We start from the raw sequence: 21,502 nt of genomic DNA, 5'->3' as shown, positions 1-21,502 counted from the left end.
GAGTCAGTTTTCTTGGTAACATGGTCATTGTTACTCCTCAGTACCACAGCCTCAGTGTGACAATGGAAAGGTGCTTTCTTGTACCTTCAGTTCTGACTTTGATGCCTCCTCCCTTTTCAGTGAGCTCTGCCCATCTCTGTGACAACTTCACAGAATTCAGCTGCAAAACAAATTACCGCTGCATCCCAAAGTGGGCCGTGTGCAATGGTGTAGACGACTGCAGGGACAACAGTGATGAGCAAGGCTGTGGTAGGAGGGGCTGCAGGGGAATGGAGGGAGGGACAAGCAAGTCCACGTGTCAAGCGCCATTTATTAGATGAGAGATGAAAGTGTATTTCCCATGTCATCTTTTCTTTGTTTACCTCTTTAAAAAAAATGGTTGATTCTTCTAATGACATGTTACATTTTGTAGCATTTTGCAGGGTTACCGGGAGTATTGAATTTATAGCATTTTAAATCATGCTGTCATTGAGGAAGACATTATTAAGATGTTAGAAACTTGCATAATTTCTTCCAGATGTAGAATTCTTACTCATACTTGACAAGTTTAAATTGTTTCTCTAATTTTATAAATTGGTCGAAATTGGTAGAAAGGGGTTACAGAAAAGACTTGGTATCTATCTCTAAAAACGATATTTCCAAATTAGGATATTTCTTATTTGGGGATTTTCATATTCTGAGTGTCTCTCTGATTTTCCCCGTTATCTATTGGACATCTGTAGTCCCTCTGGTAACATGGGAAAGTCAGATAAATTAATGGAATTTGTCAAGATTAGTCATAGTCTAACTTGAAACCAAAGCATCTGTGAATATGTGTGTTGGGTTTAGTTGGAAGAGAAGTAAGGAAGATACTAAATTCTTTTAAGGACACTGAGTCCAACTGACTGAAGATAATATGATCAAAATATTTATTTATTATGGCATCATTTTAGCCTCCCATACCAGGCCTTTGTTGCAAATTACAAACCACATACCATTTCATTCTTTGCACGGTTCCTACCAAAGGGAATGGATTGAGTTTCAAGCGGTAGGATAGGTTCAGGGTAGCTAAAAGACGGAATATTGACCATGAATGTTGCTGGCATTCCTCTCTTTGGAGCTTCAAGAGTGTGCTAATACAATTCTCAGACTGTCTCACAAGGAAGCCAATACTACTTTGTGCATTTCTCTGCCAATGGTTTATGAAGTCTTTGCAATGACTGCTTTGCAGAGGAGAGGACATGCCATCCTGTGGGGGATTTCCGCTGTAAAAATCACCACTGCATCCCTCTTCGTTGGCAGTGTGATGGGCAAAATGACTGTGGAGATAACTCAGATGAGGAAAACTGTGGTGAGTGTTCACAGTCCTATGGTCCTTATGTGCCACCAGAGCTGTGATGTTTGCTTTTTGTCCATAATTCAACTGTCTATGTCATTGATCCTCAATGGGTAGGATATCAAGCTGTCTGATCTCTTTCTTTCTGCTGGTCAGCACATTTCTACTTTCTCTTCCACTAGAGACATAAGCATCTTCTCCTTCTGAGGTGTTTCAAATCAAGCTTTTGGATGAAGGTATTTACCGAAGTGTATCTTTTCTGTGTCGAATTTATTCACACCCAACTTTTTTTTTCCAAAAGAAGTTGTGGTGACTTATGATAAAGGAAAAATATAAAAAGATAAATAGAATAGAAACAGAAAACCAGGACCAGAGAAGTAGAGAGAGGAAAGGTGCTAACCCAGAGACACTGCTTCCTAAGCTCTTTCCCCAAAATGGCCTTCACAGGAGAGGAGAGAGAACTTGTGTTTGCATTATTACACTTCCTAGAATAGCTGACTGTTTTAGGAGGGCTAATAGTTAAATAACAGGACAGGTTTTAGTTTCTCCCAGTTGAAGGTATTGACTACAAGACATTGGATAGGGAGGTTGAGGAAATGAAGTCAAGAGGCTGAGATCATATCAAACTAGATGGTCAGAACACACTCAATGTATGTTCTGAAAGCAAGCTGAATGAAGTCCTGCCCAGAATGTATATCACTGACTCATGATATGCATCAATTTCTAATTGATTAATGAAATACATTCTAACGTTATTTATCTTTTGGAAGAAAGAAGTGATCACTACTTGCCATAGGCAATGAGAGATTTAGGAAGCTGACTACATCTGCAAATATCAATTAGCTAAAAACTTATACAAAAGGGTAATCCAAGTGGCATTTTGTCTTTTATTAATAAAAGTTCATGATGAATCCTATAAGAGGTTATCTAGAGTTTCATGAAATAAAAAAAATTAAGATAAAATCAAGTTGGGCATGGTAGAACACACCTGCAGTCCCAGTTACGCAGGAGCCTGAGCTGGGAGGATTACTTTAGTCCAGGAGTTCAAAGCCAGCCTGGGCAATGTTGAAAGACCCTGTTTCAAAAAAAAAAAAAAAAAAAAAAAAAAAAAAAAAAAAAAAAAAAAAAGAGAGGGCAAGCAAGAGAGATCAAAAAATCACCTTTGGACAAACTTCTTAATAAAGGCCATTCTTTACAGACTCAAAATTAAGGTGAAAGGTCTAGTTTTGGAGGGTGAATAATTTGCCCAAGCACACCTTTGGGGCTTGGGACACAGGAGGGCGCTGGGCACCCGGGCACTTTGGCCAGCTTACACGGTGTCTCCTGTGTGTGATTCCTGGTGCACACTCATGGTCAGGTGCCTTTCCTTTCCAGCACCCCGGGAGTGCACGGAGAGCGAGTTTCGATGTGTCAATCAGCAGTGCATTCCCTCACGATGGATCTGTGACCATTACAACGACTGTGGGGACAACTCAGATGAACGGGACTGTGGTAACTGTCATTTGAGAAGCTTACCATAGAATTTTGTACTGTGACAGTGTAGGGGCTTCACATTAGTGTTTATAAGGCTTTTAGAGGAAAATGATTTTAGTGTATGTGTAATATATAAACCTTAGCATAACACCGTATCTTCTGCTCTGTATTTTCTATGCATTATTCTTAACTCATAGCAGTCTAGATCAGTCATAATAGAGGAAAATAGCCAGGGATTAAAAAATTTAATTTTAATATCAACCCTTCTTAGGAGTAGATTTTAATCTGCATTTAATCTGTGAACAAAGACGTTGATCTTGCTACTATTCCACGGAAAGTCACCTTAAGGAATATACACATACTACTATGACTGTCTTGTGTAGAGGTCAGATCGTTGAGAAGGGAATCCTAAACCCAAAGTAATTTTTATAGCTCTTTACTGATTTGGTGTTGGGTCTTAGGAAAATTAGAAAACATTGAAAATTGGGGAATTCTGATTTCTGAGGAAAAGCTTAAGAGCTGGAGATTATTTAATAGAAGGGAGCTAGGTACTTCCATCTCTGTATGTTGAGTGGGGAAAGTGTGAGTTTTGAGAGTGTATTAATTTGCTAACCACAAGATGTGGGTTTGCTGTGAGCCAGTCACAGGGTGTAGATAGGAATGTGATGGAGTACCCACTGTACTCCAGGTACCTAATCTCTGCCTGAAAATGACAAGGCCTTCTCAGAATGACAATCTTTTCTCTTCAGAGATGAGGACCTGCCATCCTGAATATTTTCAGTGTACAAGTGGACATTGCGTACCCAGTGAATTGAAATGTGATGGAACCGCTGACTGTTTGGATGCCTCTGATGAAGCTGATTGTCGTAAGTCCCTAGACACATATGTAGTACTGTTTACCTGAGAGTATGGATATGATAGTTTAGACATCAGTCAGCTACCACTTCTTAGTTTAAAAGGCCATAGGTATTGTCTCTTCAGCATGCACTGATAATGATCAGTTCACCTGAGTTCTAAGTCATCATAATCATATATTTCACAATGGCCATTCAAGTGCATTTATTTGCTATTTTAAATGGAGAATATATTAAGTAATTTGTGCTAACAAAGTATTCATATATTATCAGCTACTATACAAATCATTAATTAGATAAAAAAAATTTCAGGTAAAAAATATTCAAGCAATGAATACACTAGTTTAAAGAACAAGGGTGGGGTATTAGAACATTTTGAATTTATGGCATTAAAATTTTTTTCAGTCACATGATGGGGTATAAAAATGATTAAAACTTGAAGGGGGCCAGCCCCTCCACACCTTTGGGTATTTCTCATCAGGTGGGACAAGAGACTGAGAAGACTGAGAGAGATCAAAATGGAGTTTATTATGTCTTCCTTTTCTACATAGACACAGTAACAGTCTGATCTCTCTTTCTTTTCCCTACAAAAACTAGAAAGTCAATATGATTACTCAGATTTGAATCTTTATGGCTCATTTGAATAAATGCAAACTGTTGATACATCATTATTGCCGATCCATCAACAATAACCATCATCCGTGATAACCATCCATGATAGTTGTTGTTGATGATGTGGTTGCCCAAGAGGACTTTATAAATGTATGTGGGTAAAACCAGTCCTGACATTTGCCTGTAGAGACTAAGTCCAGTGCTGTCCATGCCATGGATGATTCATGCCATTGGAAACTGAGCTCTGACAACTGCCCTTAAGACATAGTCCATTCGACTTTCAGACAGGTCAAGGCCACTATACATCTTGATGAATAAAGAAGAGCAGGCTATAATGGCAAGAGCCAAAGGAGAAATAGCAGGAAGCTTTCCCAAAGTAGTCAATTTGTATAATAATTTGAATATGTCTTCTCCCCCATGGCAGCTACACGCTTTCCTGATGGTGCATACTGCCAGGCTACTATGTTCGAATGCAAAAACCATGTTTGTATCCCACCGTATTGGAAATGTGATGGCGATGACGACTGTGGCGATGGTTCAGATGAAGAACTTCACCTGTGCTGTAAGAGGGAGAGAAACGGAGTGAATGGGAGTGGTGTTGTCTGTCAAATATCAGTGTTTCTTACATGTAGCATGTGAGCCTGGAGAGCAGTTGTACAATTGTTTAGGACTGGACACGGGATCAGCATTGGTTTTATTTCACTGGGTCTTCCAGCTTCAATTCTCTCTGTAACCTGAGAAAGTTGGGAAAACCTCCATGTTTTTAAACATTTTATGGTCTTAGAAAACAATGTCTTTAAAGGAAATGTTGCTTGAAAACCCAGTGTGCATAAATAAAGGCAGGTCTGTTGTGGTTGAAGTCTGAGGAAGGGTAGGGAGGGGGCTGTACCTCTCCTGCTGTATCCTACATTGGGTGCCCCTGGAAGTAACCTCTCCAAACCCCTAGAGCTTCCTGGAGCACCTTTAGAAAATGCTAAGACTTTCTTAATCTTTACAGTCACTTCCTTTTAACATGGTAAGTCAAGGCCATCTAATTCCCTCTTGCTGATTGATGCGCATATATGTGTGTGTGTGTGTGTGTATATATATATATACACACACACATACATATATATAGATATGTACATTTTAAACCCTGCTTTTTTGTGAGTCTCAATTCAGGTACATATCAGTAGCAGTAGAGGAGGGATATTTCAAAATCACATGCCCTGGCCTCACCCTAGGCTTAGACCTGATGAAGCGAATCTCCAAGAATGAAGCCTGCACATATGTATTTTTAAAAAGCTTCTTAGCTTTTTAGTTTAGTCCCCTGGTTGAGAACTACTGATTTTAATGAAGTGAATGAAAATAGAGTTTGTTTCAGTCATTTTGCTACATGCTTGGAGTCACTGGAGAAACTCTAGGGTAATAGTTCTCAAAAGTGTCTTCCCTGGACTAGGAATGTCAGTGCCATTTGGGAACATGTTAGAAATGCAGGTTCATGGGATGCACCCCATCCAAATAGAAATAAAAAATCAAGCCCAAGAGAAGTAGAGGAAAGAAAGACGTTAACTCAAAGACTCTGCTTTTTAAGCTCTTTCCCCAAGATGGCCTTAATTTTGTGAGAAAATTAAGGGCCCAGCAATCTATACACTAACAGGCCCCTCAAATGATTCTGATGCAAACTAAAGTGTCAGGATTTTGTGTAAGTAAAAGCCCTTAACCTAGGAAACAAGACCTTGAGAAGCACTCCTGTTGGAAGTTCACATTGCATCTTCCATCCCCTTTCCCAGCTTCATCACTACTCATTTTTAGCCCAGAGATTTGACTTGTGAAAATGGTATGTCTTAGTATTTTGTTTCTCCTCAGAAAACTTTAATTAGTGTTCATTATATTTCACAGTTGCATCCCAACATTTTTCTTTACTTCTTAGGAACTAACCTTGTTTTGCTTTGAACTTCATGAGTCTTGAGACATATCTTAGACATGTTTAACTTTCAAAAAAGTCCTTCGGAAATCTCTTCTCTCCATAAGGTAAAGTGCCCATAGCTAGTAAAAAATAAACTTTGGAGAGTCAGGGACACAGCTACCTTAAACAATTTCCAACACTGTTTTATAATATTGAACTTGCCTTTCACAGCAAATAATTATTGCAATAGTTCTAATAACAATGCTTCCAAGAACCAGCCCTTCGATCTGACCTTTTCCCCTCAATCAATCTTACTACAAGTCTCTCCTCTTGATCCCTGTGTGTGATACAATGGCAGAAGGAAAATCAGACAGCCCAAATCCTCCACGTGGAAGATCACATGTGAAGACCACATGTATGTTGAGTTCACTGAATTTGTGGTACATGTATAGTGAACCATGTTCCCTGTACCAAACAAGTAGGGGACCTGGGGACTACCCTTGAGTACCTCACAGCTGTACAGGCAGCAGCTAGAGGTCTCACTCTGGACAGCAAGTGTGTCAGGGTTTGATCGTGAGATATCGATTTTAAATGTAAGATGTGAGGGAATTCAGGAAGGAAAATCCAACACAATTTAAAGCTTCAGTAAAAGACTCATGCTCTAGACACTGTATGACAACTGCCATCAGAAGGATCAAACAAATGACTTCCTGGCTATTAGGATAAGAGCCCATGTACTGCCAGCCTGTCCAGCCTCACAGCCACCATTGTGCTCCACACTCTGTGCTGCAGCAACAGAGGCCTTTATTCAGGTCCAGAGACCGGCCATGCTCCTCCCTGACTCAGAATCTATGGGAAGTTTCTTCTAAGCCTTCCTCTCCCTAACTGATGTCAGATTACCCCAGTAGATGTTTCGTAGTTGTAATTGAATGGTTAATTTGAAAAGTCTGTTTCTCTACTAGAATGAAAGTTCCATGAGGACAAGGACTGTGTCTTTCTTGTTTCCCATCATATCTAGTGCCTAGCACAGTACCTTGGCGTGTATTGGATATATAGTGTATCTGCTGATTGATTAATCAAATGAGTAAATGAGTGCATGAATGAAGCAAGCCTGGTGCTGGTACTGGAGTATTTTAGATATTAACACTTAAATTCTACTGTTAACTTGTAATTTCATTTTTCCATCTTTCCTGTCAGTGAATGTTCCCTGTAATTCACCAAACCGTTTCCGGTGTGACAACAATCGCTGCATTTATGGTCATGAGGTGTGCAACGGTGTGGATGACTGTGGAGATGGAACTGATGAGACAGAGGAGCACTGTAAGCAAAAGTCAAAAGGGAGAAGGAAAAAGGAAGGACCCCAGGTGGTCTGCAGGTTGTAAAATGTACCTCTGGGATTTCAGTTTGTTTTATAGGGTTGTGCCCATGATTGCAGATCTCTGCTGACATAATTGTTTACAAGACCATACGAACACATGCATTGCTTACATGTAACCCTGCCTATTCTTCCTGTCTCGTTTGAGCACAATGCTGGCAAATCCATTAATTTTTCAGTCTTTGTTTAAACATTTAATAAGCCTTCTCCTCCTCTTTTCTCATAAGAAACTGAGAACAAACACTAAATACTGGTTGAGCCACACCTCACAAGTTAATAGTTTATTTTTTCAGATATAAGATTTGATCATTCTTCAGCCTTCAGGAGTTGCTAATTGCTAATCTAGGCAGGTGCCCAGCTGCAGAGATCATGTGAAGCAAGGCAGCCCTGGTGTTAACAGAGCTTATCTAATATCCTTGTTGAAAATGAAAATTCATTTCCCAGAAGAGAAAAGTGATAGATTAGTTTAAGATAGAAGTTTCAAACTGGCTGCATTTAACATTTCAGGCATTGAAATGTCTGTGCTTTTTCTGCACTTTCAAAATGTTTTAAAATCTATCCATTGAAGGAGAAAGTTGACCAATTTTCTGGGCAATTTAATTTGCCTAGAAAAAAGTCAGTGAGGAAAATCATTTCCCTGACTCCAGTTATTTTTTTTCCCCAAAAAGACATTACCTGGGAAAATTAAGATAAATTCCTAATTTTTCCACTTTCTATTTCTTGTATTGATGTGGTATTAGAATGCTTTGCCACAGAATGCTTACTTCCAGCAAGATACTTCCTTCTATGACAGAGACAGTTTGTGCTTACCAAATAAACAAGTGCTTCCCTACATTTCCCAGTCTCCCTTGCAGGTGGGTTAGGACCATGTGACTAGTTCTAGCCAATGTACTATCAGTTGGAGGTGCCGTGTGTCACTACTGGGCTGAAGCAATGAAAAGCGCACGTGCCTTCTCCATGTCTCCTGTGCTACTGCAACAACCTTGGAAGCCATGTGTTCCAGGCAGCACAGCTGCAAGATGCAGGCGGGCTGTGGAACCAGCGTTGGCCTTTATATGAGTGCTCAATAAGGCTTCATTATGTTGCACCCCTGAGACTTTAGGATCTGTTGGTTGCAACAGCTAGTATGAATTGCTCCAAATAACATAGAGTGATGAGGGAAGTAGAGTACTTCCACATCAAAAACATAAAATATTTGGCATTGGGTTAACAGTCAGGAGGCAAGCAACAAGGACACTGATGGTGGAAGCAGGAAAGATGGAGATCATGTTATGCAAAGTCAAAGCATTTGATAAAGCTGTCACCTCAGAAAAACTGGAAGGCAGATCACATGCTTACTGAACCTGTCAATCATGGAGTGAGGTTAGAAGATAGAATGTTAGTAATGTGCATTGATTGCCATTCCTGAGTTTGGCAAGATAGTATAAGAAAGAGAGAAGCTAAGGGAAGAACTGGTTAACTTATAAGCAGAAATAAAATAAAGCCCAGAAATTTGCTGTGTGAGAAAAGCCAACTGTATCTACATCCCAAACAGTAAAAGTCTGAAGTTAAAAGGCTTTGAGACACGAAGGCCCAATAACACCTCCTCATTGGATAAAATGACTGCCCATCTGTTTTTCTACATGGATTGGATGTAAGTGACAATAAGTTCAGACAGAATTATATGAGAGAAAGAAAGCAAAGAAAAAAGCAGATTCGAGAACTATGGCTCAAAAAGAGCGCTAGGTCAGGTTACTAACTTTTAGAACAGGCTAGAAGCAAACAGATCAAATGCCTGGTAGGTTTCTGAGAGCAAGATATAACCAGATAAACCAAAATGCTATGACTGTTTGAGACTTGAAAGAAAAACAAAACAAAACAAAAAACTATTGGGCTCCCGGCCTTCTATAAGCAAAAAGTGGGGTGAGAAAGCTGTGTGGGTCCTAATGGGAGCATATTTCCCTTTCCCTCTCCATTTGAAGAGGAAAATAGACAAGGAAAAACTCTCAAAGGGTAGAGTCAGAAACAATGAGAGACATTTTGACACAGGAGCTCCTGCCAGAGCAGAGGCATGAGCTAATCAATAAATACCCTCCACTCCCCAAAGAAGGGACCTTTACAATGTCTGCCCAGAGTGACTATGTGATTTACTCTCCTTTCCAAGCCAGTGTGCTTTTGAAAGTGAAGGTGGTGCTATTCATAATTCCACTGGGGCAGCAGACATGAATCAGGACTGTCCTGTGCCAACATGTGTCATCCTAGCCTAGTGGGACTTCAGAATTGCTATAGTTTGGTGACTGCCACGACTCTCTAATTCTTTCTTTCCCATGGGAGTGTTTATTTCTATTGCGTTGCCCCTGTTCCACCGCTACCTATCGGGCACAGATGGCACCGATTGTTTATTAGTTTATGGGTCTCCCAACCAAGAGGAACCACATCTGGAACTGATTGAGTGGCTACTGCCCATTACGCAGAGGTCCTGGATTTCAGTTTCTGAATGGACTAAGCTATGTTCCTTGGGAAGGGGTTAAGGGTGTTCCACGTATGAGAAGAAAATCGTAAAGGAGTATTTAGTGACACAAGGGTAAATTGTATGAGAATGCACATTCTTCCTTTTTCCAGTCTCCCTTACAGTTAGAGCGGGGCCATGTGACTGGTTCTGACCAATGGACCATGAGCAGGAGGATATCTGTCATTTCCAGGCTCAGGAAGTTAAGAAGCTGTGTGCTTCCACCATGTTGATCTTCTCCTGCCTTGGCAACCTTGAATGTGTTCCTGATGGCATAATTATAGGATGGAGGAGGGTTTCTAGGCTGTCATTAAACTTTACATGAGTGAGAAATGAACCTTTGCCATTTTAAGCCATTGAAATGTTGCAGTTTGCTTCCTGTGGTGGCTGGTAGTGGTTTCCCAGACTAAAATCCTGCTCCTTGAAAAGAATAAAAGTTTATGGATTCTGGGATTTGACCATGTGCTACAAATATCTTCCTCCATTTTTTTTTTAAATGGCATTTTTAGTAGGGGAAATGGAAAGAGATTTTGGGGAAGGGGGAAATCTGCTCAAATTTTTAAAAAAATATTTTATTTCTGGGCTTTCATCCTTTTGTGCTATGCCTCAAATAAATTAATGCTATAACCACAGATTCATTTCTGCCAATAATAATAATAACAGGAATACAAACTTGAAGGTTGCGGTAGTGTCAAAGTCCTCCCTGCATCTTGTAGCTGTGCTGCCTGGAACACATGGCTTCCAAGGTTGTTGCAGTAGCACAGGAGACATGGAGAAGGCACGTGTGCTTTTCATTGCTTCAGCCCAGTAGTGACACACGGCACCTCCAACTGACAGTACATTGGCTAGAACTAGTCACATGGTCCTAACCCACCTGCAAGGGAGACTGGGAAATGTAGGGAAGCACTTGTTTTTTTGGTAAGTACAAACTGTCTCTGTCATAGAAGGAAGTATCTTGCTTCACAAAAGAAAAAGTTTTGATTTTAATTTGTTCTTACATACAGGTAGAAAACCAACCCCTAAACCTTGTACGGAATATGAATATAAGTGTGGCAATGGACATTGCATTCCAAACGACAATGTGTGTGATGATGCCGATGACTGTGGTGATTGGTCTGATGAACTGGGTTGCAGTAAGTAAAAAAATCTTAAGCCAAATGCAGTATCCTTGGTACTTGAAAAAGCTTCTGAGGGTGTTTGAGCAAGAAGGGAATGCCACAGGGGACCTGGGAAGGGACATTTATTTTTATTTTTAAAGTTGAGGGAGTGGCTGGATGCAGTGGCTCATGCCTATAACCTCAATACTTTGGGAGGCCGAGGCAGACAGATCACTTGAGCCCAGGAGTTCAAGAACAGCCTGGGCAGTGTGACGAAACTCCATCTTAACAAAATACACAAAAATTTGCTGGGTGTAATGGTGCGCACCTCTAGTACCAGATACTCGAGAGGATAAGGTGGAAGGATGGCTTGAGTGCAGGCAGGGGCTGTAGTGAGCTGTGATTGTGCCACTGTACTCCAGCCTGGGCAATAAAGCAAGACCTTGTCTCAAAACAAATGAACAAACAAACAGAAAGAAAGTAGAGGAAGCACTTTGTGTAGGAAAAGGATGATGAACATAACCACGGAACAATTCTAGCTCAATGTTTTGATGGAAATGTTAGAATGCCATGTTACTAAGTCACACCTTTGTAGTCCATTTATGACTCACATAGTGCTTTCACATATGTTACTTAATGGGTTACTCAAGTTAGCCCCATTGAGTTGCTTTTATTGTCTATGTAATAGAGCTCAGAGAGCTTAAGTAACTTGCTTGAGGTCACACAGAATGGCAGAGGCAGAATTGGAGCAGTCATGTGAGTCCAGGTTAGGAGGGCTGGCCTCTGGACCTCTGCCACTAGCGGTACCACTTTGGGCACATACTGACCTCTCTGGTCTTTGGTTTCCTCACAGGACGAAGGAGGCCATTCTTCAAACTCTAGGAGCCTGTGGCTTAGTCATCCTAGTGAGCTCCATGTGCTTTCAACTTCTTGGGCTCTAACTGATTTTTTTCTGAGGCATCCAAAGGATTTTCTATCAGTTTTTCTCCTGCATGAGTTACAAAGGGGTGTGAATAACCAGCCACATTGAGTTGGCTTGCCATTTGTTTCACATACATTTTCTGTGGGACTTGGAGTTATTGACAGACTTAAGTGACTTGATTAAATATTTTAAAAGCTGAACATGATAGAATTCACAAAACTGAATGGCAAGTTTGGGTTCTAACTCCCAGAGACTGGTGAGCAGTTCCAGGAGTTTGGAGTACTTCCAAGTTGGACTTGGGTCCAGTAGTTAAGCACTGGTTTCTCTTTCAGTTGTCTGTGCCAGTTAAAAGGCTTAAAATAGACTACAGTACTTTCTTTTCAAATGGCATTTAATTAGTAGCAGGTTTTTTTGTTTTAAACGAAATAAGTAGCACAAACATTAATTCAGGTATGGAAGCAGCTTCTCTTTTCGGATATTAAGTGGATATGTGATATGGAATTCAGTCTTATTTCTCTGGACTAATAATTTGAGGGATAGAATTCTCTTTTAAAATACTAGTTCTTGGGTGCTGTTAATTTATTTGCCTTTCTTTTTTTCTCCTTCTTTCTCTCCTTCCTCCTCTTCTCCTTCTTCTTCTTCTGTCTTCTCCTCCTCCTTCCTCTTCTTCTTCTCCAAAAGCATCACTGAAGTGTATGAGACACATTGTTCTATTTTTTAAAATTGAAGGTGTACAACATGACGTTTTGATATACTTATATATAGTGACTTGACTTATATATAGTCAAGCAAATTAACATATCTGTTGTCTCACATAGTTATCTTTAAAAAAATATTTTTGTAGTAAGAGCACCTAAAATCTACTCTCTTGACAAATTTTTGCAGATGAAAATACATTAGCATTTTTTCTAGCACCAATCAGGTAAAAAGGAAAGAAGTTAACCTCAGGTTGCAAATATTATTTATGTGGTCATAAAGATAGATTGACTTGCTGTTTCTCTGGTAGTTCTTATTTCTTCTTCATAAAATGGAAAGTAGGGTATTTCTTTTATAAATAGAGTGCCATATGTTTGGGTTTGGGGAAATCAGTTATATGGGTTAAAATGGTGATCATTTTCAAATGAAAACAATGATAAGAAAGCCATCACATTTTAGGAAGAATCCTACAGTGTTGTGTGGTTTCTGCTCTTGTTAAGGACTCTTGCTTCACAAAAGCATGACTCATTCAGTGGATCACTTGCTCCAGAAATTCTTGACTCCTGGGACCCCTAATCCCTTTATAGATTTCAGAACTGGGGGGAAATTACAAAGTCTAGTGATGCATGGGAGACCCATGGAGGTTATGTGACTGGCTCCATGATATCCAAGTTAATAAACATAAGTCAGATTCATTTAGCAATGTAGAGGGGGTATCACTGCTAACCTCACAGAAATTTAAAAGTAAGGAAATACTATGACAAATTTTATGGCGATAAACAACTTACATGAAGTGAACAAATTCTTAGAAAGACACAAAACTCTGAAAATGGCTCATGAAAAAAATAGAAAATCTAAATAGATGTTTTAGCAATGTATAGTTGTTAGGAGCTCCTATAATAAAGGCTAGGATCTTTATTATAAGACTTTCATGTGTACAGTTTTGAAGTCTGCACTCCAAGGGCAGCATTCCATTGAATTTCATTGTACTTTATTTTGGTTATTTTTCTTTTTGAAACTCAGTGTTTTTAATCTACTCAGACCACATATACTGATATGGTCATTTACCCTAAAGGACTCTGAGAGTGATTAAGTTCACTTCATTGCATACTATAGAAGACAGATAGATATATTTGAAAGAATTGAACCAGGAGATACCACAATCTCTTTGTCAAAAATACTCAGAAGCCTATGACCAGGAGACTTTTTATTTGAGAGGTAGATGAAGCTTAAATCTTTAATGGAGATAACCACTGCCTCTCTTTCCCCCATTATCACTTACTATCTATGTTCATCTTCACCAGTTTTTCTGTAAGACCTAGGTTTGGGGATAGATGGAGGATAAAAGAAGCAAACTGATAAGAATGACAAGGATGAAAGCCAGACGGTTTGGATAGATATCAGTAGAGACAAGCTCTTGGGGCAATGATGAACAATGAAGTGTTAGGGTGGAGTGTGAGCTGTTAAAAGTCCATCCTGGAACATCTGCATCAGAATAACAAGGATCATTTATATGGGCTCTACAAAAATAAACTATGAGTTGTTTTTTTTTTTTACTGTGAAAGTTCAATAATAATCAAAAGTAAAAAGCATTTGAATCCCATCACTAAAAGAGAACTAACCTTTAAAGTTTGTGTACTTTTGCTATCTTTTTTTTGCACTTGTATATGTAAGAAATATTTCTTAGTATTTTTAAAAATTAAGAAATATTGTATACTAAATGGAGTTTTTCGGTCTTTTTTTCAATTTATTATAGATATTTCCCATGTCAAAGTATCATTTGAAACTATAAATTTTAATAATCACATAGCAATTCATCATGTAGATAATCATAACTTATTGCTTCTAAGATGTATTTTTTTATATTTTAACATTTCTGAAACCAAGATATATATCTTACAATTAATAACATGTCAGTGTAAGTTCCAGACATATTCTATTTTAGTGTTACATAAAGTAATGGTGCATCAGTAATGTCTTAGTTTAAAGTATACTATAAAATAATTTATTCCCTATCACTGAACATATATTCAAGTTGTTTTCAAATGTTCTTATTATAAATATTGTTATAATCCTTAAACATAAATTACACTGCATATTTTATTCCTTTTCAAGGGAAAATTCATTAACATGGAATAACTGGGCAAAAGAGTATGACTATTTTTAAAGGCGTTGATGCATACATACATAGTACAAAATTTCTTTCCTTGTGTACTAATTTATGGCTCTAAGAGCAGTTGTATGACTTAGAACTCTATGTATTTTACTGCACCTTGGTCAACACTTGATATACACATATATATTTGTGTGTGGGTGTGTGTATATACATATATAATCAATTGGTCAATGTTAGGCAAATTATAGTCTTCTTAAATTTTATAATTTCCTCCTATTTGTAATTTTGTTCTAATCTATATGTATCCATGTCTGTCTGTCTTTCTTTCTCTCTCTTTCTTTCTTTCTTTCTTTCCTTCTTTCTTTCTTTTCTTTCTTTCTTTCTTTCTGTCTATTATCTATCTCTCTATCGATCTATCATCTATCTCTATCTATCTGTCAATCTATCTATATGCAATAGGATTAAAGATAGTAGAGCAGGTGGTAACAGCTATGGAGTGTCAGGCTTCATAGTTCTGGAGTCCAAAATTGAATGCTCTGAGGATGAGCCTGGGAGTGCTGCATATAATGTGAAAATTGCCTTAGGGTTTTAACATCATATGCATTTATCTAAACGGTATTCAGGCCACAATCAGAAATAGGAATCCAGACTCCCCCAGTGCCCTCTGTCCTCTCAAAGTCTTATGGAAAGGGGTCATCTCAAGATGTCCTACAGTTGGTTACTAGTAGGTGCTCCTTTTGATACACCACTTGACTGTTATTTGTGGCTGATCTGGTTTGTAATGCTGGGATTTTGTTTCTCAGATAAAGGAAAAGAAAGAACATGTGCTGAAAATATATGCGAGCAAAACTGTACCCAATTAAATGAAGGAGGATTTATCTGCTCCTGTACAGCTGGGTTCGAAACCAATGTTTTTGACAGAACCTCCTGTCTAGGTAGAGTATATTTTTTCCAATTCCTGTTTAGGTGAACTTTACATTTAAGGTTCTCCACCACTCCTCTTTATTAAATAAATCACTATTTAATTCCCTTAATGGTACCATACCCATGGTTTCGTGGTTCTAGGTCATTGAACTACTGAAGAATTGCTTTCCCCCGCCTGTATGCATGCTATCTGACCAGTGCCTACCTAAGTGCTTGTCAGATACTCTGTGCTCAGTAGAGTCTGTGGAATTGATATGAATGATGAAGGCCTTGGTGATGATGGCTGTTTATTGCACCACTGTGTGAAATCAAAGTTTTTTTAAAAAACAAACTAGGCTTATTTCTTCATTGTAAGTCAAACAACCAGCACATATTTATACACACCTACTTATGCCAGATATAGATGAGTTGTAAGGTATGGAGTCAGAAGATAGCTTATCAAGATGGTGAGTGATGACTGTGATTTTAGATGCCTTCTAGTATTTTAATTTACTGTTTCTAATTCATGATATGTCATAGTCAGAAGATTGTAAGAGCTCCTTTTGGACCTGAAGCTTAAGAACTCTATTGAAAAACCAAATCAATGACTCCTGTTCCTGAAGCTAGTTAGCAGAAGTGAAGGGACACTGAACAATACAACACAACATATGCCTTCTGAAAGGGAAAATGTGCTCTGCTATTGCAGAGTCATAGAGTTTAAATCCTGTCTCCATTGCTTATCAGCTTTGGGACTGTGGGCTTAATCATCCATACTTCTTAAAGTCTTTTGGCAAGATTAAACAAGGAAAATATTTGGAAAGCATGTGAAACAGTATCTGAAACTTAGTGTTTCACAAATGTTTGTATCATTGCTTGTTTTCATCTGTATCCTTCTCAGTCCTCATTGCTAGTGAATATGGATTTAAACAGAAGCAAGGTCTCTAAGGAATGGATGGGAGCAGATGTTGCATATTTGGTTTTATTTTGCCTACAGATATCAATGAGTGTGAGCAATTTGGGACTTGTCCCCAGCACTGCAGAAATACCAAAGGAAGTTATGAGTGTGTCTGTGCTGATGGCTTCACGTCTATGAGTGACCACCCTGGAAAACGATGTGCCGCTGAGGGTATGATGAGTTCATGTCAGGATTAATTGACTTTTGGGGGAAATAAATACTGCTGAGTACACTATACGAGGAAAGAAACTTTAGATTCTCAGAGTTTTTCTTTTCTTTTTTTGTTTTTAACTTGCCAGCTGCTTCTCTTCTAACACCTCTTTAGTCACTCCTTTGCTCTCCTCCCCTGCCAGCTTAAAACAATAGCTACATCCCCCAACAAATACGCATCAGTTCAAACAAGAGCCGGGTGTTACTTATAATGGATTTAGCCTCTTGTCCACCTTGATAAAAACTTCAAAAAGTGGACAAGATGTCATCTTTCTTAAGGCTGAAACAACAACAAAATCTTGCCTGTGGGACGGTCATCAATAGAAGGAAAGTAACAAGGCCCTCTAGCTACCACTCCACTGAGAATAAGATTTGAGTCCCAGTAGTCCAAGAAGGCTCATGAACTGGGGCAAATCAAGGATACTCTGCTGACATATCCCTTTTGTATTGTTCATGGACTACTGATCACAGGCAAAAAGGAGTCTGGCACAGTCATAACTTCAATCATGAGTTTTACATTTTAAGTTGATACCAGTATCTGACAATCGGGCCTGATAAAAACAGAGAAAGAATGTAAGTCAGAAGTATTATACTCCAAATTCCAGAGGCCTGATCTAAATCATCATGTCCTAGCTAAGAGGCATGGGTCTTTATTTTGAATTTGAAGTTTGTACTAGAGTTTCAGGAACTTGTTAAGAAAATAGCACTTTATTTTGTAAATTAAGAGTAAATGGCCAAAATGGCTGTTTAATTTCTTCATACAAATTGAGCTTTTAAAGCATACATTTGACTAGCATACTTTAATATTTTACCCTCAAAACACTCTTGACAGTGAATGAAAACCAGAATGAAAGTATTTGAACAGTTGGTCTGGTAATTAAGCAGCAAATTTTTAAATGTTTAAATCTTTTAACTAAGGACATGACTGAAACAAATTGGAATATTCATATAAAACATAATGTCAAGATAGAGGAAATACATAAAATGAACTTCTAAAAGTTACTTAAATTGGATTCAATTGACATTATGCAAGTAAATTAAACTTAAGAAATTCTAGACAGTGCATCTTGGGATGAGTCACCATTAAGTAGCTGCTTTAGGTTAAAAAAAATTAAATCAAGGACAAGTCAGGTTTATTTTTTCATTAACTAGGAGCTAAATTGGGTCATAGAGCTGATTACCTGCTAAAAAGAATCATAAAATCTGTCAGGAAAGCATAAGGAATGAGACTTTTCTGGTAAACTTTTAGTAAGATTATAAAAGTATTTCTTTTGTGAGATAGAATGTCTGCAGTCTTGTCTGTTTTGATGTCAGTAAATAAAAACAATTCAGTGAAAATGAGGACTCTACGTAGGGTTCTCAGTCTAGCTTTGTTCCAAACTACCACTGAGTACAAAGAATAAAGAACTGATAATGTCCCTAAGAGACATATTAGCATTCCACTTGAAGTGGAGATGAGAATGTCAACTCATGGATTTTGTAACCCAGTTGGATAGTCAACTTTATTGATTAACAGAGATAGTCAGATTCCTATAGAAACTGATGTTCTTTAAAAAAGGGGCAGGTACATACTGTGCATTTTATATCATACTTTAAGGAAAGTATAATTCAAACAGATAAAGTAGCCCTTTGTTTGTTTACAGGTAGCTCTCCTTTGTTGCTACTGCCTGACAATGTCCGAATTCGAAAATATAATCTCTCATCTGAGAGGTTCTCAGAGTATCTTCAAGATGAGGAATATATCCAAGCTGTTGATTATGATTGGGATCCCGAGGACATAGGCCTCAGTGAGTATAAACTTTGGCATCTTTCACTGATATTAAGTGACTTTATAGAATTTTAAGGTGTTGACTTTTAAAGAATTTATTGTTTAATGAGTGAATTTTGTTGCATTAGTGGAAGAGGATACTCTTCCAACCCAGCATGCTCCTGATGACTTAGTGTGGCCTTGAATCCCAGCCAATCTTTCCTGATTTCTTTCCAAAACTCTTCCCATCACTGGGGTTTATCCTTTCTGAACCATCTCACATCTCTTTGTATTTTGAAATTTCCTTGTCCTTGATACTGCAGATCTTGTTCCTTCCTACCGTTGTACACCTTGAAAATTTCTACCCATACCTCAAAGACCCAGTTTAATGTCACCACCTCTGTGACAACTTCTATCACTCCTCCTGGCAGAGTTCTATGATTGCTCACCATGAACCTATGTCATTTTATGGCACATGTTACTCTAAGTTATATAGCTAGTTGACCACATAATATCTTTCTATCCTCTATACATCTGCTTTCTGGGGACAAAGACTGAATCTAACTTATCTCTAAATGCCTAGCATCTGACCCAACATCTAGTACACTCTACGTGGTAGGTAATCAAAAAATTTAGTTGAATGAAGGAAAAAGATGAATAATGCTTATTGTTGAATCTCTCATGGCTCTATCTGGTGTTGGGGGAGATGATAGTAGGGTAGGAGTCAGAAAACTTGTCTTCTATGCCTGTAAACTTATCTTTTATGCCAGTCTCCCTTATCTACTAGCTTTATGATCCTAAATAATTGTAACGATTCTCTGAATCTCAGTTTTTTATCTACAAAATCAAGTAGTAATCTTGTTCTGCCTGCCTACCTCTGAGAGTTGTTTTGAAGATTGAATGAGATGAAAGGCTTTGAAAACTATTAATAACTATGTCAATATAGGATTTATTATTGTTGTATTTTCACACATATTCATGCAATACAATACACTTTTCAAGAATGGTGCATACCTAGGAAAGCAGTGGGTGTCCAGTGCATGCCTGTACAGTCACAGTCTTCCTATGCTTTTAACATGCCTGCTGTCCACCATCCTTTTGTCTGTACATAAAATAGGACTTCTCGTTGACATGGCTTCTTTACTGCCTCTGATCTTGAGTATACTTTCAAATTCTCAACAGCCTGCCCTGGTTTATCTCTATACATTCTGTTTTGGAAACTAGAACTTGATCCTAATAAAAGTAAATAAGCACTTTGTTGAAATACATTTAAATGAATCACTTTTAAATAGAGATGACTAAATCTCACTAAGTTCTCAGTTGAAGCATTTGTAGCTCACAGCTCAAGTTTGATGGGTTTTGTGGTTTGATTATACAGATGTTATTGAATTATTCATATTATAACAATAGTGAGGAGGGAGATGGAGATGTCAATAAATGAACACTGCTTCACTTGATTAGACTCCAGTTCTTCCATTACTTGACGCTCTTGATATGAAACTGACCTGTGTGTCTTCCTCTGTAGGTATTGTATATTACACCGTGCGAGGGGAGGGCTCTAGGTTTGGTGCTATCAAACGTGCCTACATCCCCAACTTTGAATCCGGCCACAATAATCTTGTGCAGGAAGTTGACCTGAAACTGAAATATGTAATGCAGCCAGATGGAATAGCAGTGGACTGGGTTGGAAGGTAAATTTGCCATACATTCCCCCCTTACTTGTTCTGTTTTCCTGGTTAGAGTTCTCTACTGCTCGCCATGGCCCATGAGTGAGGCTGGGTCTGGATATGGGTACACTCAGCCATGAGTGCAGCTGGGCAATGGTTGGGCTTGCTGAAGCCCCAGCAACTGCCTCCACTTATCCCAGCATGTCATGGAGACATTATCATATCCTGTATTCTTTGTGAGCCATGAAAAAAACTGGGAAAGCACCCAGGTCAAGATTCACTATATATCTAGGATAGCATTCTTGCCAACAGAGTTCTGGATTCCAAAATTAACTTTCAGTATGGCAACACTGTTCATTTTGTGAAGAAATGGGACAGCCTCACAATTCTCCCAGCAAAGCAGTTGAGATGAAACTTTTTTTTCTATGGTAGTTATCTTGGGGACGAACAATCCACATCTTGTGTTTTTAGCAGGCTTGTAGTTAAAACAGATCGGAAATTTGACTTTCCTGTTTAGTCTTTGGAATTGAGTAATAGAGGTGTCAGTCTCTCCTGTTCTTCTAGACCTAGTAGCCCAGGGACCAGAGTCACACATTTTGGATGGTTTTTAAGTAGAACCTTAAGTAGGGTTATGAGGTAGGTGTGTGAGGTACAAACGGATGTGGAGAAGTTAGTAAGCTCCTTCTTCAGGGAAGAGGTTTGCACTGACTTACACTGGTGGGATAATGATTCCTTGAAAATGAACTAATAACATAAACATGCTTGATGGGGAAGGTTCAGGGGTCACTTGCCTCCTGGAGAATGGAGAGTTATTTTCAGTGTAAATTCTTTTTCACCTTTTAAAAAATGTGGCTGGTGTTCCTGGAAGACTTCAGCATCTTTGAAGAAGTTAATTGGGTCCTGCTGTGCCTGCAGGCTAACAGGAGACTCATTTCAGCAATTTTGGTCAAGAAACAGGGCCTTAGAGAACTGTTGCTAGAGTCAGGAACTCAGAACTCCAGACATTAACACTCTCTTCTGAAAACCAACCAGGGAATGGCAGATCTGTCTTCTTGTTTGAAGTTTTACCTCTTTCTCAGCCTTAATGAATAAGAGAATTAAGAAAGTGGTGGAACTTTTTCTGCTTGTAAGAGACTGAGACCTGCAGCCTCAGAAGTGGAAATAAGGCAGGACAGTTGAGTTTG

General features: G+C 38.6%; 1 protein-coding gene across 1 annotated transcript in view; it reads left to right on the top strand.

Moving 5' to 3' along the window:
• LOC105483280 (LDL receptor related protein 2) overlaps nt 1–21,502 on the top strand; it is a 214,626-nt gene that overhangs the window by 171,134 nt on the left and 21,990 nt on the right. Inside the window, exons 57-67 of the mRNA XM_011744068.3 lie at nt 121–249; nt 1,211–1,330; nt 2,690–2,806; nt 3,538–3,654; nt 4,679–4,816; nt 7,340–7,462; nt 11,010–11,138; nt 15,640–15,771; nt 16,734–16,865; nt 18,548–18,691; nt 20,177–20,342. Coding sequence (XP_011742370.2) covers nt 121–249; nt 1,211–1,330; nt 2,690–2,806; nt 3,538–3,654; nt 4,679–4,816; nt 7,340–7,462; nt 11,010–11,138; nt 15,640–15,771; nt 16,734–16,865; nt 18,548–18,691; nt 20,177–20,342 — 1,447 coding nt within the window. The remainder of the gene's footprint in view (nt 1–120; nt 250–1,210; nt 1,331–2,689; nt 2,807–3,537; nt 3,655–4,678; nt 4,817–7,339; nt 7,463–11,009; nt 11,139–15,639; nt 15,772–16,733; nt 16,866–18,547; nt 18,692–20,176; nt 20,343–21,502) is intronic.

Source organism: Macaca nemestrina, chromosome 11 (genome assembly GCF_043159975.1).
Source record: "Macaca nemestrina isolate mMacNem1 chromosome 11, mMacNem.hap1, whole genome shotgun sequence".
In the NCBI taxonomy this organism is placed as follows: domain Eukaryota; kingdom Metazoa; phylum Chordata; class Mammalia; order Primates; family Cercopithecidae; genus Macaca; species Macaca nemestrina.
This window is presented reverse-complemented; position numbering and strand designations above follow the sequence as displayed.